Source organism: Staurois parvus, unplaced genomic scaffold (assembly GCF_062004578.1).
Source record: "Staurois parvus isolate SC_StPar_1 unplaced genomic scaffold, SC_StPar_1.0 ptg000147l, whole genome shotgun sequence".
NCBI lineage: Eukaryota > Metazoa > Chordata > Amphibia > Anura > Ranidae > Staurois > Staurois parvus.
Genome location: NW_028317943.1, coordinates 4,739,605 through 4,765,920, shown reverse-complemented (window position 1 = coordinate 4,765,920; position 26,316 = coordinate 4,739,605). Strand labels below are relative to the sequence as shown.

The 26,316-nt window shown below is 39.2% G+C and overlaps 1 protein-coding gene across 2 annotated transcripts in view; it reads right to left on the bottom strand.

Annotated features, from left to right (window-relative positions):
• Positions 1 to 26,316, bottom strand: part of PDZRN4 (PDZ domain containing ring finger 4) — a 236,351-nt gene that overhangs the window by 26,456 nt on the left and 183,579 nt on the right. For both annotated transcript variants that reach the window (XM_089673993.1, XM_089673992.1), the window contains exons 4-5: positions 11,163 to 11,261; positions 2,434 to 2,496 (exon numbers count right to left, since the gene is read on the bottom strand). In XM_089673993.1, the coding sequence (XP_089530119.1) occupies positions 2,434 to 2,496; positions 11,163 to 11,261 (162 nt within the window). The remainder of the gene's footprint in view (positions 1 to 2,433; positions 2,497 to 11,162; positions 11,262 to 26,316) is intronic.

Genomic DNA, 26,316 nt, shown 5'->3' with positions numbered 1-26,316 from the left:
TTCATAGAACAAATTCATACATTAACCCCATGGTCTTCCTTTTACAAACAATTTCTAACAATTTTCTAATGTTGTTTTTTACTGTTAAACCCTTTAACCAGTTGTGGACATTGGACGTGCTTCATAGAAGTGCACAGGGAGTGTATAGTTTGCCATATCTTGCTCCAACTCCACTGCTCCTCCTTCTTGCATTTGATAGCAAAGGTATGAGCTTCAATCAGCATATATTGTTTTATTACAATTTGTTCCTATTAAGCCCCATAGGAACCCTTGTTTTAACTTAATGAGCCTATTTAAATCCTTCTTCCCCTTCTTCCCTTACATTACTGGAAATTTTGTTACTCACTGCTTTTCATTTTATTGAAAGGACATCTGCTCATAAAAGGGCAGCATGTCATTGCATATTAAATAATTTTCACTCGTTCTACAATTTCTAAGGCTGATAGATATCTGACCAATATAACTGGATACTGAATTGCCAGTAAATCAGATGTGGTTGTACAATAACTGCAGCTGTCTCATAACAGTCTTTGCTGACTGTGGATGTTTATTTACAACATTGTAGCTCAGATTGATCGGACATTACTATGGATTTTTTAAAACTGACGTTGAATGATTTTTTTTTTTTTAAAGATATTGCAGGGAAAACACAGGTTTGAAGATGACCAACAAGAAAGCACAAGGAAGAAGGAAGGAGAGTCACTGAAGAGCTGAGGCTCTCATGCACAACGCTGGATCTCGATGGGGCTCAGGTAAGTATTAGGGGAGCTAGGGGGGTTGCTGCACACAGAAGTTTGTTTTACCTTCATGGACAGAATGCATGAAGGTAATAAAACCTTGAGCCTTCACAACCACTTTTTAGTAAAAAAAGTTATTGCCAAAAAACAGGCCCATAGCACAAATGTACTATTTGTTTTGGCCCATAGAGGGTAAACAGGTGTGAATGCTGAAGTGGTTAAAAGCTTGGAAGTTCTAAACTGAAACTTAAACCAAGAGTGTTCATCTGTACACACATTACGCAAATTTCTAATTAGGATTAAAGTCCCCATATGTGGCCTCTGTTGTCACAGTATTATCATTATGGTTTGTGAACATTTCTTTTATGTGTTTGCAAAGAACTGTGGAATTTATTTATATTAGGGTTTGATGAAAAAGGTCTTTTTACCCATAAATACCACCTAGATTCTACATTTTATTTTGCTTTAAAACCTTGATAGCATGACCAAAATTTTCAATTTAAAGCTATTAGCAACAAGAAAGCTTCTGCAATTAGGCCTGTTTTCAAAGTGGTTCTGAGTTGCTCACCAATCAGAGTCAAATTTTAATACATTAACTAAAGGATGGTACATAGCAATCTTGTCAATGGCGTGCATAAATAAACATAGACTGCTCTGAAAAACAGATATTCCTTGACTAATATATATATATATATAATATACATATACAGTACACATTCATAACATGCAGTTTAAAATGGCATTAGAATCAGAAATAAAACTCACAGAAAAAAATCACAGTTGCCATAGAGGCTGATTGTAAAATTCCTCCTTGGAGTTTGGGCTGTGGATTACTTTGAGTATGTTTGCATCCTAGCCGCCCTAGTCCACAAATCCACCTGCCAGGATACTTTGCTTGTTATAAAAGGCTGAGCAAAAGCTTACTACATGGACTTTAAGTTATTGCTGAAGTAGGCAGAACTTTGTCTTTCATTCACTGCTGTATTTTCTATTGTTGGTTGTGTGTACATATATACATACTCTATATTGGGAAATTAGCTCAAGTGTAGGGATACCAAGAAGAATGCCGTCAACTTGACTAGTCTGTCTCATAAACAATAAAATTTATCCTTGCAAAGGTTTTCAGCATTTTATTGCCATACTTTACAAAAGCCCTGGCTTTCACTTTGCAGCAGAACTGCCTTGACCCTTGTCTGTATTCTCCAGACAAAACTCAAGCTCATGTATCATCTCTTGTTGCTCATGTTTAGCCACCCAGACTCCTGGGGAGGATGGAACTCTGAACTCTATAAATCTTCTCCACAAAACCCTTTTGCACACCTGCAATATCAGTGTGTTGATTGCTGGTAAAACCAGGACCCAGAATTGCAGAATTCTTTACTCACAAATGGTTATGTTTATTGTATACCAATATCATGTAGATAGGAACATACTGGACAACCATTTAGGGCATCCCTGCCCTTTATCAGGCTTAAAGGTAAAATAAACATACTAGCAGATACATTTATGCATAGTCCTTTACATTCCTATAACATTTTATAAATATTTATACATTTATTTATTGCTAGCTATATTAAAAATTATGCTTTAATTATTATTCCTGTGATGTTGTCATTTTACATTGCACAATGGATTACTTTAATGTATCACAAGTTCTAAAAAAGAGAAGCAAATAAAGATGTCTCTGTAGACTGACCTGCAAAATCCTGTCTCCTTCTCGAATGCGACCATCTCTTGCTGCAATACTTTCTGGAGCAACCTAAATGAAAATGAGAAACAAATAAAATGAGAATGAAGGTTTATCTTGTTGCTAAAGAATTCCCTAGTATACAAGTATAAACATTTGTCAAGTAGATGCTAGATTTCATGCTAAACAATTTGTAGGGAAAGTACTCTGGTTCTGTTGTGTAGATAGAGTGATCATAGATAGGGAAATTTCCTAGCAAGAACAAGTAATGAGATGTATGCCCATCCTCAATGCACTACATTTTGCCGTGACCAAACTCAATCTTCTCCCTAATGAAGATAATAGATTAAAGTTGCACACTTATGCATTTCTTGGAAAGGGAATGTTCAGCACCTGCTAGTATCCTGTTAGGAAAATTATGTTACTGCTCCCTAAAAAAGACCCATGTGACTTAGTCTTTAGGCAATCATGACAGGCTATGCTAGATCCTACCAATTGTATTTTAGAAATCAGACCATTTATTAATACTTCACATCTTACCTGTCTAAGCAGTTGAATGGATAAACAGTTTTAAGGCCATTTCTTATAGCTCCCCTACCTACCCCCCAAAAAAGACGGCTATATACACATAACCATTTAATTTTGTTGTTTAAGAAACTATGAATTATTACAAAAATGGCTTATATAAACCTAATCATGAGCATATAACTTTAGAAGGTTTCGCCCTGTGAAGTAGATCAGAGTTTTCTTATGTCATGTGATAGTATTTAGAGCACTTAGAAGATATAATAACATAATTACATAGTTAGTCTGGCTGAAAAAAGACAAAAGTCCTTCCAGTTCAACCATAGAAAAAAAAGTTATAATCCTATACCCACAGTTGATCCAGAGGAAGGCAAAAAAAAAAAAACCCAGCAAAGCACGATCCAATTTGCTACTGCTGGGGAAAAAAAATTCCTTGCTGATCCCCCAAGAGGTAATCAGATATTCCCTGGATCAACTTTACCTATAAATGTTAGTATTCAGTTATATTCTGTGTATCTAAGAAACAATCCAGGCCTTTTTTGAAGCAATCCACTGAGCTGACCAGAACCAACTCTTGAGGGAGTCTATTCCACATTTTCACAGCTCTCACTGTGAAGAAACCTTTCCGTGTTTGGAGATTAAATTTCTTTTCTTCCAGGCGTAAAGCGTGCAGCCCTTGTCCTCTGTGATGACCTTAGGGTGAATAGCTCTACACCGAGTTCACTATATGATGTATTCATACATGTTGATCATATCCCCCCTTAATCTCTTCTTCTCAAGAGAAAATAAATTCAATTCCTCTAATCTTTCCTCATAGCTGAGCTCCTCCATGCCTCATATATATATATATATATATATATATATATATATAAAGAAGGCATTGAAGAAAAATGGGGAAATTGAATCAAATTTGGGGGAGGGGGTTTAAATGTAGTAAAGTATTAAAATAAGGAGACATAGAAGAAGTTGTTCTGACATCATCATAGTAAGAACTTGGAGAATTAGTCTATTGAAGGGCATTTCAACAGGCACACTTCCTATCTACAGATACATTGTCACCCACAAGATCCCCATAACTGTCTTAAGTTCGGTACACATGTACAGAAATTCGTCCAGTTCAGGGAACTTCCCAAATTTCAGTATGTGCGCTTCTGTCAAACGGTCATGCTAAAAAACCAACATTCAATCAGTGCTCGCAGCCAATGGTTGCAAGTCTGATCTATGTATTTTAAAATGGGAGGAGTCCCTCCTGTCAGAATAAAAGAGAACAGTGGGAGAAAACCTGCATCAACATAATTTGATTGGTCAGGTTTTTTTTGTTCAACCCACTGGTTGAAAACTGTGTGTGTATACCCAGCTTTAGACTGTCTTCAACATGCCCCATGGGTTTTTGAGGGGTGTCAATCACTAATGCTATGTCTTATATGGAGCTCACAAATTCCAGAATCAGTTTCTTCTGGATGAGAAAGATTTACTGCATAGCCTGTCTGAATCCTACCTAGGACTCAAGAACTCTAACAGTGAACTGTACCTTGCTGTGTTGTTCTCTATACTGTACGTGAATGTCATGTTGTTTCTCAATTAGTACAGCTGACAGTGATCATTTATGTATTAGGTGATAATGTGTGTACTATCAACTTATAGAGGAGCAGTAAGGAGTATGGAAGGGGTAATCTGACTGATGTCTGTGCAGTGTAATCTGAACTACAAACACATATACAGTAATATCCAACATGTGGTTTACTGTCTTCTACTGTTCACATTAGGTAAAGTTATGTGCATTTGTTTAAATGTGCATGATGCCTGCTAAATACGAATTAATGTTGAGTGGGTGTTACTGCAGTGAAAAGCTGGCTCCACCTGACTCCTCCCACAGGCCAGTACAGAGTAAAATGAAAAGCTCAAAGATGGTCATTTAACCATCATATGGCGGGTGCCAGTACAACAACCAGTGACATTAATTTACAAGCCAGGAATCCGTCGGTTTGTATATAAAGGGATGGAGATAACGCTGACATTACTGCACAAATACAGTCACATGGCCATATTTGGGCAATAGCGTGGACCATATATGGCCATGACCATATTTGGTAAGTGACCAGGAAGACCCCGCTCCTGTTAATTTAGCAATGGGGCCCAGTAGATGTCATAACATCATTCATCATGATTAACATGGACCTGCATTGCTGTATGATATGACTGATGATGGATGCACATTGTGGGGCAGTTTTAAAAACTTTTTTTATTAATGGGTTTGTCAAAAAGGGTGGTGTCATTTACATTTTTTTGATGAATAAGAAGGGGTACAATGTACCCCTTACTCATTCACATGGGGATGCTGGTATGTAGGTCTCTCTTATTTTAAAGGGGGCTTCCAGATTCTGATAATCCCCCCACCTGAAGACCCTCCAACCACTGGGCCAGGATTGTGCGGAAGAGGATCCAAGGTCCCTCTTTATGTTGAAGGCATATAGCTTGGTATGGTTCAAGATGGGGGTAATATTTCACTTTAAGTATTATTAAAATTGCTGCTCTCTGCCAAACTATATAAAAAAAACGGTAGCGCTTATTTAAATCAATCACATAATAAATAAATAAATCAAACCCTATATTGTGAACGTGATAAATGAATCAAATAAATATATATGTGAATATCATTAATAAACGTGCTTGCAAAAAATGTCTCTGATAACTTTCAATTCAAATAATGCGATGTGAGGAAATCCATCACCAATGTGTAACAATCCTTCACCAGTAGAAATGAATGAACTCACCAGAGCAAGTTGGTAGTAATGTTATAAACTAGCAAATTGTGCATTTGCTCTGGGTGCAATGATCGGCAGACAGGTAACCACTGCAACAAGACTCTCCAATATACTTCTCTTATATAGGCTCAAATGGAAGAGAAACAAAGCAGGCGATAGTGTAATACTGTATAGCAGGTTTATTCTTCATAAAAACATATCCAAACCACTCACATGGTAAAGTGTTAACACCAGCATGAACCGCACAAAACACATAAGCCGTCACAAAAGCTGGAGATACCGGCCGCTATCAGAACGTAGTGACATCAGTCCGAAGCTCCATCCTTTCGTCACTTGACGTCTTCGTCACTTGCCAAACTGAATTTGTTAAAATGTTTTTTGTTTTGACACATGTTCCCAAGGGCAGTGCTCAGCCCCCCACGCCATTTGTTTGACAATCCCTTGCATATTAGCCTAGAAAATTACCATTACTGGTTTTTAACATTCACTCCCATTTGACTTTGAAGGGGTTCTGATTTGGCACCCAAACTGTGATAAAGGTCTCTGAACCCATCTCGAGCTAAGCACAGGTTGTTTGGTTCATCCCTACTCCATACAAAAATAAAAAGGTAAAGGAAACATTTCTACTACACATTCAAGTGGGTACAAGCATTGCTTATTGAAACTTGAATTTCATATACTGTAAGTATTACATTGAAAATCTATATTCTACATTTGAAAAAGATTGTAAAAGAGGAACATAAAATCATTTGAACTATACAACAATGTACATGTGTCAACTCAAAGAAAATGTACAGAAATAGACACATTTAATACACTTTTTCAGGTTTTATAAAGGGAATTTATATAATTCAATTATCAATTGTATCAGGTCTGAATTTGCTTTCACTGTACTGTAAGTAAGTATTATCAAATATCCTGCCATTGTGACTGTTGATATATTGAGTTAAACCTTGACAGCCATGGAGGGCTCTTGAGCTGTTCAGATGTTTAATATTTCTGTAATGAATAATGATCCAGTGTCCAGAGTGGGAACACTATCTATCACCTTCTGTTGATGGTTATCTTAAACCATTCATTAGGCCCTGTCATGCCAAAAGCTATTTTTCAAACAGAAGCACCTCAAGTGTAGCATTTGCTTTTAGGTTACATCTTATATAAAGGGTTCAATATTCCTTTTTAGTAATAGCCTGTCACAAAAAATAATAAACCACGTAGGGTTATTTAATGGCAAAGGCCAGTGTAATTATACAGGATTTTTTTTTATTTTGGGAACTAGTCTTGCAGGACTGCTCCAGGCTGATGAAGATGAAAAAATTCTTGTAAGCTTGAAAATGTAAAAAAAAATGTATAATCATATACAGTTTCACTGGGATGAAGAGAGAACATAGAAAAAAGAAAGAAAAAAAAGCATATAGGAGCAGACTTAGGAGCTTCAGAACTAGGATGTTCTTGAAAATTGATTAGTCCAGGCAGCCTATTCCATCTGTATGTCCTGTATACCATTCAACTTTCAGGTCACAGTGACAAAAACATTTTTCTGTCGCTTTTGGTTCTCCGAGGAGCTTCGGTGTCTGATCAAACAGTTACAATTTCATGCAAATTCTCAGGCAAATAAATAAAAAATATATATTTAGAAGGTCCATTAATGACTCTTGTTGTTGCCCAGTCTATAATATGATTTAGGAGACAAAGCACTCCACAAATTTATTTCCAGGTTACCATGACAGAAATTGTTTTTCTGGCTTTATTGGACATGCAGTGATAACTTTCAGTGTTTCACTCAGACATTCAATCTCTCAAAAATGTTGCATGCAGTAAAAACAATACAATATCATTACATCCTTGCTGTTATGATGGAAAGCAGCAAAACTTTTTTTTTTCTAAATGCCACAATCCTCTAGGAAAATGTGTGGCGGTGGAAGGGGCACAGAGAAGCAATATTCCAGAGCATCGCTTTTCCTAATAAAAATGTTGGGAAGAAATGGAAGATAGTACTTTCAGCACAAAAGCAATAATGGTATCTCTTAACGTGCACTATAGTACAAGCAGACTAATTCATCCGTGTCAGGCATCTGACATTGTATGCTGGATAGCTTGTTCATCTTTATGGTTACCTCATGATGATAAGCCTTCACCTTGGCTTACAACCAAAGTATCACATTCTATTCTTCCTCATTCAGGCTACATTCACACCTCCTGTTTTCAAGCGGTTTTGAGCATTATTTGAACCAGTTTTTGCAGCTTGTGAGACTTGTGTGAATTGTTGCTGAAAAAGGGGTGGACAGCTGCTGCTTGAGCAGAAAACGTTTGGAAAATAAAAACTCGAAAAAAGCATGTCACACTTTTCAGGCGGTTCCATTGAAGCCTATAGGGACTGAATTGCTCACATTTGCCTGAAAAGTAGCTTACATACTTTTCTGAGTGACAGGTGTTTTGCTACAAGCGACAGGATGCTCAGATGTGAACAAGGGCTATTGAAAACAATACGTTTTTGCTTGTTGAGTGTTTACAACAAAGTGTGAATGGGGTCACAATCTAAACCAATTATAAGTCTATCGTGTATCAAACTTATATTTATTCACAGTGCTTTTTTGTAAGTAAAAGTGGTTTTGGATGTTGTGGTTTCATGCTTTCTTCAAACTATAAGCTTGTTCTAATTGAAGAGCTATATGAAAACTCCCAATATATAGATACAACTCAGTCACCTTCCTCTTCCTTAGTCTGGCTCTAATTTAAAATCCAAATTTTTTAAAATCATCTGCTGCTGCACCAATTGCCCTCAGTGCCTTGTCTTCTATCAGCAAACAATGTTATATCAGTTGTTCCAGCACTAAGGATAAGGACGCAGTAAGTGATCCCACAAAGCAGCATTCCTCCTGCCCCCCTTTCTCCTTTAAAATCACCAGCCATGTATCATGGAGTCTCTAAATAAACAAGAAAAATATCCAGTCAATATTTTAAATATCCCAGTGGCTAAGTGGTTAGCACTTCCACCTAGCAACACTAGGGTAATTGGTTTGAATACCAACCACAGCACTATCTGCCTGGAGTTTGCATGTTCTTCCTGTGCCTGTGTGAGTTTCCTCCCACAATCCAAAGACAAGCTGGAAGGTTCATTGGCCCCAATTTGTGTATGTATTGTGACAGCATGCAAGTAAAATCACCTGGTTGCATCCAGGATGGCAGGTACATTTGTCCAAGATTCAGGCTCTATGTGGATTTGTTCCACTAGGGGGAAGTGCTAAGCCCTTCAGCAGTGAGGTAATGAGCCCAGCTGAAGAAAGTGGGCTCATTAGGGCCTCTATAAAACTTCCCAGCCTGGATACGGAGTTGCTCCATCCTGGAACCAGTTCTGTGGCTGAGTAGACTGGCGAGCTTCATATCTGTCTGTGCGGTGAGATAAACGCCTGTGTGGCCAACCTCTAATAACAGGGAAATAGGGACTGGGTGCTGCACCTAGTTGATAGCAAGGGAAGCTTTTTGTATAGTAAGTGGCCAAGTTGGCAAGGATTTATTTTCATGTTTTGAAATTTTCCTCTTGTAAATAGTGTAAATAAACCGCACCTTTGTTTTCTCACCTTAACTGCTGTTTTGCTGTGCCCGTTTTTGTGTTGTGAACTCATCCAGGGGGTCACACACACCCGCTGCCGAGCGAACCTCGTTACAGTATGAATTATAGTATGAGTTGGGGACCGTAGATTGTAAGCTCCTTGAGGGAAGGGACTGATGTGAATGTACACTATATTTAAAGCACTGTGTAAATTGATGGCACTATATAAAAACCTGTAATAAAATTATTAATTATCCACCACTAAGTTGTTATGGCAGTCACAGCTATGCCAACTGACTACCATCATATACCTAAGAAGGATTTCCCTCTACTCATAGATCAGGTCACTGTTAAACTGACATATTTCCTAGATTTCTTACTGTGTAACTGGTCACAAACTGGCACTAACTGGTGAAACAATTGGTACAATCAGGAACAGTGCCTTTCCTTCATGGCTTAATGTGTCAACTATTCCAACAAAAAAAACAAGACACTCTAATATGCAAATACAGACTTCAGGCGGTCACAGCGAGTTGCTCCCTTTGCAATTCATCCATTCAGAGAATGTCTTGTATTCTTTTCAGAAAATAGAAGGCATTTTGTGATTGGACACAGGGAGATTGAAAGAAGCAGCAGCGACCAGTGGGGCATACATCATTAGAGTTACCTTGGTACCTAGCTAATGCCCCAATAAAATATTTGCACACACTTCAGCTTACATTTCATAACTGAGGTCACTCCAAAAGAAAAACAAACGAAACCAGCGCTCCAATCTTCATGCAAACCAAGGAATTGTCAAATGCCAACCGAAGAGGTGCTACCCTTCGGAGTACTGACGCGTTTCAGGAGTTAAACCCCCTTCCTCAGAGCTCTGAGGAAGGGGGTTTAACTCCCGAAACGCGTCAGCTTATTCTCATCAATAGACACAGTTGCATTGTGACTGTTTTTTTGGATCACCTATACTGCCCATTATCACGTTGGTTTGTGACTATACATCCTATTTAATAAATTACGTGTTATACCACGGTAATGCACGATGAGAGTGCGCCCTTGTTTGTTTTTATTCATAACTGAGGTCAGCTTACATTTCATAACTGAGGTCAGTATTTTCATATTTTAGCTCTCAGGGTTTAGAGGTACCTAGGCCATTCTAGACGGTAAAATATAAATGAGGCTGCACCATCTCAGTGACAGTTTGCTACACAACTGACTACAGGGATGCTTTCATTATTAAAAGTATATCTAGTACATCTGGAAGGTTTAGTATGGCTTCTAAAAAAAACAACTAAAAATGCAGCCATATAGTATATGATTACCAAAAAATACTACAGGAACTGTTATAAAAAAATTATCAAAATTATTATCACCTTCAAGCCAACACCATCCTCAGTCTTAATGGCTGAATGTTTATATAATTGTGGATTTCAGAAGCCTCCCACCTATGTTTAGTCTACAGATGAAATGTAGCTGACAAGGACAGGCTTGGCTGAATAACATTAATTAAATAAAAGCAGGCTTAATCAAAAGAAGAATGGAATGACAATATGAAACGGGCAGTAAACTTTATCAGTCAGTAATGTTTAGGTTTATTGTCATGAGATCATCTAATATGCTTACTGCCTATACTTTGATCTCATAAAGGTGCACCATAAAAGCTATTCCACGGAATAAAAAAAATACAGAATGTGTTCCTAAAAGGGCTATTTAGTTATTTTCATTCCTTGTACCAATGCTCGTCTTCATACAACTGTACTATTCTATTAACACTTCATACATTTTCCACTCAGACTCTTGTACTTTATAACAGACAGTCTATGTGATCTAGGCATAACAGATGATCTCTCCCACACCCCTTCCCCACCTTTCCTTATTACCGTCAGTCATTTTCTCTTTACCTCACTGACATATATTGCTGTATCTTCCTCATCATCTGTCCGGTAGCAGACAGTTAAGCCCAGTCTATCCTGGCTATTCAGGCGGCACAGTTCCACCTCCTGTAAGACAAAGGCATAAAGAAGTCCGTATTAAGCAGTGAACCTCTATGTTCTTCAAAGCACTGTAAGTCATTACATCATGATAGATATTTTGTCTTTTATACATTTTTATTGTTAAAGAAGACATTTGTAAATATAAAATTTTCATTAGATACTACATTTTAGAGCCAGCTACATTCAGATTACATAAGGCATTAAAACAATATTTCACACAAATGAATAATTATTTCAGACACCTTGGTTTTGACAATTAATTTGTGTCAGCCTCCACTGTAAAGTGGTTGTTATCCCAACCAAAATATAACAGACTATTGAAAGATCCAAAGGAATAATAATGGTCTTTGTCAATGTAAATATTTCACTTTTGACAAGTAAACCATGCATAGATTTCACAAAAGATCCTCAGACAAACCCTTTGCAGTACAGATATATGGTTTGCTTGTAAGAAACAGGAACTTAAAATTCTCCCCATTGTCGATGTGTAACTATTGTTCGATCAAAAAGACTGATCTGAGGCTCAATGATCTAAAAAGCATAGGTGTAATGTAAATGAACACAGTAAATACAATGTTTACACGTGACAGTAATATAACATACTGTTATTTGCTACTGTCTATAACAAAAGAAAACCTTGTCTTCCATTGTGAAGATTGACGTACGGTTAGAACATTTAGTTTAGTAATAGCACAGACAATCTCCATATTATTTAACTAGTTATTAACTAAATACTAAAACTCTTTATTTTCAGTTCAAAATAAATGTATAACTAAATATATATTGTGACAATGTGAGGCTCTGTCAGTGTGGAAATGGTCAGGAAAAGGACACAAGGTTTTCATATTTGCTGAGTGCAGGACTATGGAGCATTGATTTTGAGTGGAGAAAACTACTTTTGCAGCTTTCTCTGGGTATTGCTATTTCCAGAAGGGGCTCCATAGTTTGGAGATTTCAGAGTGTCTTGGGAGGGAATAAATCTCCAACCCAGTGTCCAGGTTTTGTGGACAAACAACAGGGTGTGTGTCCAGGTGAACACAGTTCTTATAATGATGATCTGGTGAGAGTTGCAGGCAGAGGCGGCTCTAGGCTTTGAGAGGCCTTAGGCAAAATTTAGATATGAGACCCCACTCACACCCATCCATCTGCCTGTCCATAAGCTACGCAGCAGACCTTTCCAGATTGAGATCCTCGTACGGTGGATGGGAGGGGTGATGTACGCAAACTCCTCATTGGCTGGCAGTTGGAGCTCCAGAAGTCTTAGGTTACACAAGAATCGAGTGTGACAGGGCACTTAATGTTGCTTGTGCACAGCAGAATTAACCAGTTCAGCTCCAGAGCAATGGTTTACTTACATGTAAAAAGCTACATTTTTTGCAATACAGTTACTTAAACCTCCAGAACATTATATATTTTCTGAAATAGGGAGACACTGTATAATAAAAAGGTGATATTTGAGTAAATGTGTCCTCTGGCTGTACTGGCCAGGAAATAGTGCATCTTAAACTGTAAGTGGATTTATCTCGTTCTCACAGCGCTCTCTCTCCCCTAGCTGGCGAAAGTGTTCCCGTGCTCTGGTAAGAGAGGGAGATCCCAGGAACCACAAAAAGGGGGAGGCACCGGTGGAAGGGGAGAAGGTACCGCACTGCCGGCTCCATGAAAGTAATCCGCAGCTATAGAACTTAAAACTTTTAAGGCAGCTGATTGTGTAAGCAAATTAGGCGGCCACAAGGCCCCTGTGAGTGACCGCCTATTTTCCTAATTAGAGAGCCACCTCTTGTTGCATGCGGAGTTAGTGTTGCAGGTGCTGTAGCCAAGAGGGAGGTGTGCTCCTGTCTAGGCAAACCACATGGGACAGCACTCCATGTGGAAGAGGTTCCAGGTCAGTGAACTGAAAGAGTTGGGCCAGCAAAGAAAGCTTGAGCCTTAAGAGCCAGGTTGCTCGGTATTTTAGGTTAAAATAGAACTATAGGCAAAACTTTTTTTCTCATTTTGGATAAAGTAAGGGAGGGTCATAACCCCTGTCAGATTTTTTTTCCCCATCTGTGTTTCATTGCTGAGATTTCCCTTCACATCTTGTCCCAAACAGAAAGCAAGAGGAAATTCCTGCAAATTAAGGGAACTCCTTAGGGACCCTCAGGTCACCAGAACTACTGTCCCCATTGGAAGATTTCCCCTATATTACTTTTAAAAATGTTCTTTTACTTTCACTTTCAATAATAATAGTAAACAGGACAAATAAAGAAGGCAATTCTCCGTAATGGGGGCACAGACAGCAATAAAGATTGAAATGTGTTCTAATCCATCTCCCAATCTTCTATCCAAAACCTAAAAAAAAGTTTTTCTTTTAGTTATGCTTTAACATTGTTGCTGAGTGAAGCTGAAACCCCCTGTGTGGAAAACGTCTGTTGGAAGGACTTTCATTTTCCTTTTAATAAACGTGGGCTACCAGGTCCTTAAACACAATTCTGAGTGATGTGAACTCACTGGAAAAATGTATCTACCACTAGAGGTAAAACACTCCCAGATCACAGTATAAAAAATACTCTTACAAAATTATGTGGGCAAAAAAATCAGAGAGAATTTGGGAATGATTTTAGATGGGCAGGGAACACATTTCCCAACTAGTTTGTTAGAAAGGAGTTGCAGCGAACATTCATTGGGGATATAGGATCTAACTGGACATAGAAACATGGAAACTATTGCAGAAAAAGACAAAGTGCCCCCCACCAAGTCTGTCCCCTTTTCTAACCCCTTACAAAAAAACATAGATCTGTATGTTTGTCCCAAGCATGTTTAAATTCACTTACTGTTGACTGACTCCCTACTTCTGTTGGATGCCTATTCCAAGCATTAGCTACTCTTTTTGAAAAACATTATTGCTAAGGTTTTGCTAAGGTTTTGGGCTTTCCTCCTGTTAGTCTGAGGTCATGTCCCTATGGTCATGATCTTGTATTCACATTGAAAAAACTGCTCTCCTCAATCACACACTTAATACATTTAAAGGTTTCCATCATTTCCCTCCCTTCTTTTCTTTCCGCAGACTGTACTTGTTAGGTTCCTGCACTTTTTACTAATATGTTTTACCATTTTTGTTGCCCAATTTCGGAGTCATTCTATCTTGTCAACATCTTTTTAAAAGAACCGGATACAATATGCCAAATGAAGTAGAACTAAAGATTTGTATATGGGAATCAGGGTCTCCTTCCTCCTGCTGGGGAACTTTCTAGTAATGCACCCCAGAAATCTATTTACTGTCCCCACTGCCAGGCCAAAACGTTTGCTCATTTTGCAGTCATTTGAAATAAGCAGCCCTTATATTTTTCCTTCCTGTGTTTTTGGCCAGCGCTGTCAAGGGATTTCTGTTTTCCCTATATGCTTCTTTTCCCCCTTGTAAAGGGTGTAAACACTGGATCAATGGCCTGAGCTTATATAGCCTACTATGTTGCCTACTTAAATGTGAAAAACTCTGCACTTAGGTGAAATTTAAAAAAAAAAAAGAATTCAGCACAAAGGTTATGATACCAACCCCAAAATAATAATGTAACTACAGTGCATAGTACATTATTTATCTGTATGTGTTTATTATACTCAATCCATTGAAGGACATTTTAGTGCTGCACTGAAGTTACATCAAGTTGCCTACTTACACTCAAGTGTCATATCTGAAAGAATATGCAAAGTGATAGGCAGAGCTCTTATTTGCTGTATACGTTGCCTTTTAATTGAATCTCTACATTGACAATACTAGGTAACATAAGAGGTTTGCTTAATAGCAGACAACATAGGCAGATTTAATAGATTACAGCAAATCCACATAGCCTCAACCTCTACCTTAGGGCCTTAGGGAATAACCAACGTTTGTGGGTATGTGAGAACACCGGTGCCCATAAATTAGCAATGAGTGCCCAAGTGGCCAATCACCAGGCTCTAGCACTGTCATGTGGGTCAGGGAGGAATATCTAAAAAATGTACATATAACCCCATGCCAACATAAAGGGACTGTCACGAACAATTTTAATAGGGCTCAGGATAAAACAAAGTATGTATTTGCTAGTTCAATATCACATTGTCCTGTGGTAAAGGAGAACTTAGAGTGGTTGTAAAGGTAAAAGTTGTTTTTTTTTTTACCCTAATGTGTTAAGGTAAAAAAAAAACCTTTCCATGGCAGCTCCCCCCAGCCCCCCTGAAATACTTACCTTAATCCAATCGTTATCTAGCTCTGTGCCTGTCTGCAGCAGTGCTGCTCTTCTCTCCCCTATTTTCACAGGAGGCTCAGCAGCAGCAAGAGCCGTCAGCTTTTGATGTTGTCAATCAAATCCTGTGAGCAGAGAGCAGGGGTGGGGCTAAGCTGCACTGTGTGTGTCAATAGACTCACATGGTCTGTTTCAGCATCAAGCTCGCATGAGTGCACCCATAGCAAGCGGCTTGCTGTGGGGGCACTCAAAGAGGGAGAACCAGGAGCACCAGTGGGGGATCCCAGCAGAGGAGGATCGGGGCTGCTCTGTGCAAAACCATTGCACAGAGCAGGTAAGTAAAACACTTCATTACTTTAAGTAAAAAGTCAGACACAAATGTGTGCATGAAATATTAGATGTTATGATGGGTAGAACAATGTGACTTATTATCAGACCCTGTTGCATGTGCACCCTGATCCTCATAGGGTAGTTCTCTTTGGCAGCCAGGCAGGCAATGACATTGGCACCAGATCTTGGCAAGTACAATGAGTTAGCAATATTTTGCTGAACTTCAGTAGTCTTGCTCCACCTCCGAGTTCATACTTAAAGTTGTAAACCATTACATATACCCAGTGAAGTGGCTGACCTCAGGGGATACAAGTATGAAACATATCCTCCTACATAAGTTGTACTTGTCTATCTACAGTCTTCTCTCCTATACTTCCGATCAAGCTCAGATCAAATTTATAAAGCTTACCTGGGAGTTCAGAAAAAAAGGGAGCAGGCAGCTGAAATTACACACTTCAAAGCTCAGTGGGGACAGCTCTCAGAGGCACACCCTCCTTCACACAGCTCACAGGAGCAAAGCTGAGGCAGTCAGTTTGCTGGAGGTCCCTCCCCATCACCATTTTTCTCCTGGTGTCAGGAAAACTCATCAGAAGTGATTCATGCTGATAGCAGAGGAACAAAGCAGCAGAGAGAAATGACACTTAGTACTCTTAACTGGGACAAGTACACACTCTGTCTGAGGTTTACAACCACTCTTTACCACTTGCCAACCGCGCTGTAGCTGAATGACGGCTACAGCGCGGTTGTCCAGTTCTGGGACGGCATCATAGAACGTCCTCCCAGAACGCGCACCAGTGGCGCGCACCCGGCGCTCTCCATGATCGTTGTGTCCTACGGACACAGCTGATCACATGATGAGTTATAAGGCCAATCACAGAGGCCTTTTACCATGTGATCAGCTGTGTCCAATGACAAAGCAGATCACAATGTAAATACAGTTGCCTGTTATCGGCAGCACTTTCCTCACGATGTCATAGCGTGAGGAAAGTACTGCCGATAACCGACATATAACACAGAGGACATCAGCACTAATCATCAGTGCCCTGATGATCAGTGACTAGAAACGCCACCAACCAGTGCCAGCAGTGCCACCCATCAGTGCCGCTCAGCAGTTGCACCCATCAGTGCCTCCTATCAATGCCCAGCAGTGCTGCCAGTCAGTGCTGTCTATCAGTGCCCATCAGTGTCACCTATCAGTGTCCATCATTGCTGCATATCAGTGCAGCATCATCAGTGCCCCTCATCAATGCCCACCAGTGCTGCCTTATCAGTGCCACCTCATCAGTGCAGCCTATCAGTGCCCATAAGTGCTGCCTATCCGGGCCACCTCATCAGTGCCCATCAGTGCTGCCTATCAGTGCAGACTCATCAACACATCAGTGAAGGAGAAAAAATACCTGTTTGCAAAATTGTATAATAGAAACAAAGAAACTTTTTTTTGCTATTTTTTTGTTTATAGTGCAAAAAATAAGACACCCAGTGGTGATTAAATACCACCAAAAGACAGCTCTCTCTGTGTGAAAAAAATGCAAACAAATTCATATGGGTACAATGTTGCATGACTGTGCAATTGTCATTCAAAATGTGACAGCACTTAAAGCTGAAAATTGGCCTGGGCATGAAGGGGGTAAAAGTGCCTGGTAGGCAAGTGGTTAAACCAGCAAGGTCCACACACCTAGGTTACATTCGAAGCAACCCTTTTGGCATTCTCAGGTCTAATGTGAAATTTCTTATCCTTCATGGTGCTGCAGTGCAATACTACAAAAGCAGTATGTAGCAATCACACCTAGAACTGCCAGACAGCTGTGTTAGCAATATAACTGCACTTATCAAATCAAACTCTTGTTTGCAGAAGATAGTAGTGGAAAAATTCAGATTCACAAATACTTTAAAATAAATATTTTTTGAATAACATTGTTACATCCAGTTCTCCTTCATTGTGTTTGTTTGACTTTAGTGAGGGATTTCTCAAATTCTCACAGACTTCTATGGAGAAACCTTGGGGTTTATTTACTAAAGCTGGAGAGTGCAATATCTGCTGCATTTCTGCATAGAAACCAACTAGCTTCCAGATTGTATTGCCAAAGCTTAAAGTGTTACTAAACCCAGGACTCTGCATTCACTATATCTGGTCTCCCACAGTACACAGAACATGGAAGTGCAATTATTTTATTAAATATAAATTGCTAAATACCTTTTCCCATCAGCAGTATATAGCAGTCTTGTGACTTCTATCAGTGGCAAGCAGAGCACTGGTTAAAGCTTGTAGTAGGAATTTTCATTCTCTCCTATGAGGCTGCATAACCCCTGACCCTTTGTATGGACAGTACTAATTGGCCCTGTGCTGATCACATGCACTCTCCCAAGAAAAAAAACTCTCTATCAATACACATAAACTGAGAATGTGCAGCTTGCTCCCAAGGTTCTGTTCTATCAGCAGATGGGTTGAGGACAGTAGAAGAAGGGGAGTATCAGAGAAGAGAGGATCAAACATCCTTTTTACACAATGTGGAGGATTAACCCCTTAGGTTCCACAGTGAATATAACAAGCATGCTTTACTGCATATACAGACTGATTTTACTGTTCTGGGTTTAGTAACACTTTAATTGAACAAGCTGAAGTTAGAAGCTGATTGGCTACCATGCACAGCTGCAACAGATTCTGAGTACACCAGTTTTAATAAATCTACTCCTGAGTTTTACAAGTGCAACAGTAGGCAGTAGCAAGGCTTCTCATTAATTTATTAGAACCATACATGCATTTAGAATTGATCTTCGTACATCAGAGTTGTAGTTTTACTTCACGTTAAAGCAGTAGTTTGCTTATTATCACATTAAATCTTATTAATTAAATGTAAGACGTGTACATTTGAAACAGCTCAAAATAACGCCCAAACAAGACTGCAAAACAGTAAATTGGTTCAATTTGTTGAAAGCTTTTCAATCTCAAATAAAATTGGATTGCCTTGTGTCTCATCACTTATCAGTGATGACAGGCTGAGAATGGCATGACTTTTTGAATGAAGAGAGAAGGGACAAATCAGAATTGATGTCAACCTACAACTAAGTAGATATGGCTCACAGAGCAGTAAAAATATGTTGTGTTTATCAATTCTGTGTGCTAGATGAAGTTAATGCTCTGGCCACAGAACTGGAACATGTATTATTTTTCAATCCCAGCATTGGCATATCAGATGGCAGGTATGTTCTCTGAGGAAAATACATTACTTTATATTAAACTAAAAAGATATAAATGATGAAATGAGTGAAATCTATATTCTATTTCGAATTGAAATTGCTTACTCATAATGTCCATAAGAACCTTATGGGTAATCAGCATGTTCTGCAAAACTTGGTAGCATACTTATAAAGCAGTTGATGTTCACTGCTTTCTCCCTGCTGAACACTCATCAGAATGTCTAATCTAAAAGCCATTTATCATTTGCCCCGTCAAATGGCAATTCAGGTCTTAGTATTATTATTACTACAGCAAATACTATTTTCCCTGGCCCTGATTGTCAAATGGTAAATCATTCATTTTTTTTCATGGATTCGGCCTATAGAAGACCTGCTTGCTCAATGCCACATATTTTAAGCACTGTAATCTGAAAATTCTACTCGGAATACAGAACTACTAGTCTTCTTCATACCTCACCAGATAGCTTTTATAAACACAAAACAAAACTAAGGCAAATGCTTTTGGGTACAAGAATGTGCTGGGATTGTTCCCCCTTTCTATAACTATGTTGTTGTGTCTAATTTAGGGTTGTAACTTTTCCCAAGGCCTGCAGAGTAATAAGTGAACAACGTAGAGTGGTTTTAAAGTGTATGTGTACAGTATGTGTATATATATATATATATATATATACACACACACACAGGTGAAACTGGAAAAATTGGAATATCATGCAAAAGTTCATTTATTTCAGTAATGCAACTTAAAAGGTGAAACTAATATATGAGATAGACTCATTACATGCAAAGCAAGATAGTTCAAGCCGTGATTTGTCATAATTGTGATGATTATGGCTTACAACTCATGAAAACCCCAAATCCACAATCTCAGAAAATTAGAATATTACATGCAATCAATAAAACAAGGGTTGTACATAGAACAATATCGGACCTCTGAAAAGTATAAGCATGTATATGTACTCAGTACTTGGTTTGGGTCCCTTTTGCAGCAATTACTGCCTCAATGCGGCGTGACATGGAAGCTATCAGCCTGTGGCACTGTTGAGGTGTTATGGAAGACCAGGATGCTTCAATAGCGGCCTTCAGCTCTTCTGCATTGTTCGGTCTCATGTCTCATCTTTCTCTTGGCAATGCCCCATAGATTCTCTATGGGGTTCAGGTCAGGTGAGTTTGCTGGCCAATCAAGCACAGTAATCCCACGGTCATTGAACCAGGTTTTGGTGCTTTTGGCAGTTTGGGCAGGTGCCAAGTCCTGCTGGAAAATGAAGTCAGCATCCCCATAAAGCTCGTCTGTGGAAGGAAGCATGAAGTGCTCCAAAATCTCCTGGTAGACGGTTGCGTTGACCCTGGACTTAATGAAGCACAGTGGACCAACACCAACAGATGACATGGCTCCCCAAATCAACACAGACTGTGGAAACTTCACACTGCACTTCAAGCATCTTGCAGTGTGTGCCTCTCCATTCTTCCTCCATACTCTGGGTCCTTGGTTTCCAAATGAGATGCAAAAGTTGCTCTCATCATAAAAGAGGACTTTGAACTACTGAGCAACAGACCAGGTCTGTTTTTCTTTAGCCCAGGTAAGACGCTTCTGATGTTGTTTGTTGTTCAGGAGTGGCTTGACAAGAGGAATACGACATTTGAAGCCCATGTCCAGCATCCATCTGTGTGTGGTGGCTCTTGATGCACTGACTCCAGCCTCAGTCCACTCCTTGTGAAAGTCCCCAACACTTTTGAATGGCCTTTTCCTGACAATCCTCTCCAGGCTGCGGTCATCCCTGCTGCTTGTGCACCTTTTTCTTCCACACTTTTCCCTTCCACATAACTTTCTATTAATGTGCTTTGATACAGCACTTTGAGAACATCCAACTTATTTTGCAATTACCTTTTGAGGCTTTCCCTCCTTATGGAAGGTGTCAATGATGGTTTTCTGCACAACTGTCAGGTCAGCAGTCATTCCCATGATTGAGATTCCTACTGAACCAGACTGAGAGACCATTTAAAGGATCAGGAACCCTTTGCAGGTGTTATGGCTTAATTAGCTGATTAGAGTGGGACACTTTGAGCCTAGAATATTGCACCTTTTTACAATATTCTAATTTTCTGAGATTGTGGATTTGGGGTTTTCATGAGCTGCAAGCCATAATCATCACAATTATGACAAATCCGGCTTGAACTATCTTGCTTTGCATGTAATGAGTCTATCTCATATATTAGTTTCACCTTTTATGTTGCATTACTGAAATAAATGAACTTTTGCACAATATTCTAATTTTTTGAGTTTCACCTGTATATATATAAAATGAAATAACAAAAATGTTATACTTACCTGTTTGTGAAATGGTATTACACAGAGTGGCCAACAACCTCCTGTTCTGGGGTCCCTGCTGGTGTTCTCGACTCCACCTTTTCTCTGTGTGCCCCCTTAGGAAGCCACTTACTATGATGGTTCACCTATGGCAGGGGTCTCCAAACTTTCTAAACAAAGGGCTAGTTTACTGTCCTTCAGACTTTAGGGGGGCTGGACTGTGGCCATTGGGAGTATAAATTGTATTGCCGTAAGTCGTAGTAAACAATGCATTAGGGGGAGGAATAGTGCCCCATTGTTGGTGTCAGTGGTAGAAATAGTGCCCCATTGTCGAGGTTAGTAACAGTAATTATGCCCCTTTGTTGGTATCAGTGACAGGAATAGTGTCTTGCATCAGTGGGAGAAAAAGTGCTTTAAGGACCAGATAAAAGCAAGCAAAGGGCTACATCCGGCCCCCGGGCCGCAGTTTGGACACCACTGACCTATGGGCTCACTGCTGAGCCAGGCTGTGTGTGTCTATAGACACACACCGTGCTGCTCGACCCCACCCCAACTCCCTCTTCACAGCATTTGACTGACAGAAGAAGGAGCCAATGGCTCCGACTTTCTCTGAGCCTGTGAGAGGGTAGAGAGAGAAACAGCACTGTGTCCATCCGCAGCAGCTTTGGTTCTCTCGCTGGATTGATAAAAGTATTTAGTGAGGGGAGTGGGAGAACTCTAGTGGAAGGTTTTTACCTTAATGCAGGCTTTTGAACCACTTTAAAGAATCAACTCACGTTGCAGTGATTAGAGGCCCTGGCACCTGCTGCTGTGAGCTGCATTTAGTGTCGCTAATAGAAAGTTCACAAACAGTTTTATGTTAGTAATTTGTGATCCTTGTTGATCAGGAATTCCCCATATATTAGAGTCAAATATATATGTTAAAAAGAGTGTATCAGTTCAAACTGTTAATATGAAAGGAAATTGCTATCATGCTGACCCAACAATTTAATCCCTGAACCCAAACAAGTTGTCTGTACAGTTCTGATTTCAACGTGACTTTGATTGCTGCATACCAGTTCTGAGGCAGTAATTTAGCTAAAAATTTAATCTAGAAACAGCTTAGCAAATAGAGTTTTCAGAAGGCAGTCACCATTGACATCCTACATATTTTGACCCTAATAAAAGCTGTTTTACAGTGTAAGAATAGAAGTGCCATGTTCTTATGAAGGGTAAAGCAATAGGTTATTTTAAATTCCCCTCCCCATAGAAGGTCCTAGTCCCCTCTCCTTATTCCCCTGGTGCTTCATTCAGCCAATGGGAGTGTGGAGAGGAGTCTTTGTATAAGTTGGAGGACTCCCTCCTTGTCCATATGTGATAGCACTGAGCAAATTATCAAGCACCAGTGGAAGGAACCGAGTGAGTCACATGCTCACCATACCCGCCAATGTATAGGGCATTACTATTTGCTCCTGATAATGTAATGGAGCAGTGGAGAAGAAATGAAAAGAAGCCAATGTGCTGCTGGGGTGTTGGTAATGGTTGGGTGGGGGGATTGGGTTAATAAAGTGAGCTGATTGATCTGCTCTGCATCATTCTCTCACAGTAATTGGCTGTAGAAGGGTCGGTACAGTATATGTGAACACGTGCCTATATATTTGGCGGCATCTGTATTAAAATACAGGAATTCTAATTATTTAATTGGCTGCATCATGCAGGAAGGAATAGTTTGCACATTTACTGCCTTGTTACTTTCAGGACCATTACACAGATTTTATTTCTTTGAAAAGAATTTACCAAAAATATTTGGCAGGAAATAAACTTTAAGATAGCAAAGAGGCAAATATATTACAATATGTTAAACAATATGACATGTTGATTTACTGATACAGACTATACAGAATTAAATAATTTTTTAATCAGCTGATAATGGCTTATTTGGCACCCAAAGAAAGTGTTGCAAAAAGCTTACCACGATTCCATTATACAGCTGGATTTCTGTATCAGCTACTGTCAGTCAGTGAATTTGCTGCAGGATACTGACATCTGACAGCAAATTAATGATCACTGACGAGTAATTAGCAGACAATAGAGGTCACTGGAAATCTTCCCGGGAATTACCAGAGCCATAATATGTATATCTACTAACAGCATGAGTTCATATCAGATAAAAAGAGTAAATTATATTTTTACTATCAATCAATATAAATCTGCCATTAAAAGCTTACTAAATGTTAAATGAAGTGAAATCATCACATCTTTTATGGTCCAGTTAACAAGATAATTAGATTTTTATAAGCCTAAATCTGATCAATTTTTTATCTTTGAAAAATATATTTTATATAGAAACGATACCTACATTTAAAATATATAAGCATGTTACAGTAGAGTATTAGCACTAATGTCTATGCGCATTTTTTTTTAAATAAGCCGGATGCATTGAATTTCAGTTAATGCTGACATGTTGTTTGCTGCCAGTAGTTTACATGTCTGGTTGTATACATGTCATCTTACTGATAACAGTATGTCAGTACAGCTCATGTCCAATAAAACTGTTAGTGCTAGGCCTTCAAGATGGTAGGACTTTAATTATGGCATGCTGAAATACAAAACAAAATGGCCTTCAAAGATGTATTATTTCTTCATTGATTCAATGAGAGGTACGGTTTTCTTTGTAAATGCAAAGCAATTAACTGATTAACAATGGCAAAGTGGAATCTCAAAGCCCATGTAAAACATGGCAGAAAGTGGTTACTTTGGATTAAACTTTTGTCAGAATTTTGTGATAGAAAAAGAATTACAAATACACTACACACAATATGAGACTTTGAAGGCATCACTCAAACAACAATCTTATAAATATTTTTTGAAATGTATTAATTACAATCACATAATAAAAAAATACTATAACAGTGCTATTATGCTGTGTAGTATTCAGGTAAAATGTTTTTCCATCTATCAGCACCCTCAATCACTTCTCTATTCAACCTTTTAAAGGATAAGTTCACCTTTTTTTTTTTTAAATTTCAGCTTGCCTATACACCAATATATCGTTAATGTACCCCTGTTACAGAAAAGAAGAAGCTTTCTTTATATTCAAGTCAGGCTTTCCTTTAGTCTCCAGTGTCTCCTATAGAAAGCTCCTCCATTATACCCTTCTACCCAACCTGGTACTTGGAATAAAAAAACTGTTACAGTCAGGACGTTCTCCAGCAGCTGACCTCATTAAAACACACCCTGCACCTGCCCTCCCCCTCAAGGAGATTGGTTCTGCATACCACTGCTGTCACATGCTTTTATAATGCAGACATTATCAATAAGCAATGTTCTCCTGAATACATGGCCAGTGTCTTCCTCTACTGGTCGATCGTTTTGCCGGAGTGTACAGGAGCTAAGCAATCACATAAAAGCTTATGTTTAGCAGAGCTGTAGTATTTAAAATAGCAGAAGTGTGTACCTGGAAGTCTGTAAAGCTCACCATACACTATACAATCTGACTGTACAATCTCCTTTACATCTACCATCAACAATGTAATGCAAAGGCCTGCCTGATTGGATAAGGAGTGATTGGATAGATGGGTGAGTCCTCAGATTTCAGGTGAAACTCAAAAAATTAGAATATCGTGCAAAAGTTAATTTATTTCAGTAATGCAACTTAAAAGGTAAAACTAATATATGAGATAGACTAATTACATGCAAGGCAAGATAGTTAAAGCTGTGATTTGTCATAATTGTGATGATTATGGCTTACAGCTCATGAAAACCCCAAATCCACAATCTCAGAAAATAAGAATATTACATGCAATCAATAAAACAAGAATTGTACATAGAACAATATCGGACCTCTGAAAAGTATACGCATGCATATGTACTCAGTACTTGGTTTGGGCCTCTTTTGCAGCAATTACCGCCTCAATGTGGCATGGAAGCTATCAGCTTGTGGCACTGCTGAGGTGTTATGGAAGACCAGGATGCTTCAATAGCGGCCTTCAGCTCTTCTGCATTGTTCGGTCTCATGTCTCTTATCTTTCGCTTGGCAATGCCCCATAGATTCTCTATGGGGTTCAGGTCATGCGAGTTTGCTGGCCAATCAAGCACAGTAATCCCACAGTCATTGAACCAGGTTTTGCTGCTTTTGGCAGTGTGGGCAGGTGCCAAGTCCTGCTGGAAAATGAAGTCAGCATCCCCATAAAGCTCGTCTGTGGAAGGAAGCATTAAGTGCTCCAAAATCTCCTGGTAGACGGCTGCGTTGACCCTGGACTTAATGAAGCACAATGGACCAACACCAGCAGATGACATGGCTCCCCAAATCAACACAGACTGTGGAAACTTCACACTTCGATCAATGGATTGACTTCAGTACAACCAACCTGCCCATAGATGGATCAAATCTCAGCTGGTCCCTGAGGAATCAGCTGAGATTCAATCCAGCTATGGCTGGCTTTAGTGTGGCCATATCAGGTCAATAATGTTAAAAGTATGTTAGCCTCATTACATAAGGGCAACTAAAGGTAGTGGAATTCCCTCCCACCCAGAGCCCATTGGCCCAGCACTTGACAGCTGCCTTTCAAATTTTGCCAAACAAGGGTTCAGACCAAACCATGTGGAAACCCAAGCTCATCCCTATTCTAAACCTTTCTCATTCCAAGCTTAAGAACAAAGTTTTGGTACTTTAAGCATGGAACTGTCTTTCTCTAGCTTAATTTTACAATTACTTCACCTGAAATTAAAACCAGTGACGCATTTTTTTTAAGAGTCAGCTCGATAGCAATGACTTTCAAAGTACACAGTGGAAAGAATCCAAGTAGATGATCCACAACTCTGTATATTGTGCATAAAAACCTTCTCTTTATTAAAGCAGAGTTCTACTCAAAAGCGGAAGCTCTGCTTATTTGCCTCCTTCTCCCCTCCACTGCCATATTTGGCACCTTTTGCGGGTACCTGGTTTTTACAGGTACCTACTCCCACTTCTGGCTCAGTTCGCTGTGGCGAAGTAACCCGGAAGTTCAGCCCACTCCTTGCTCCCGCAGTCTCCTGGGAACTTTCACAGGTC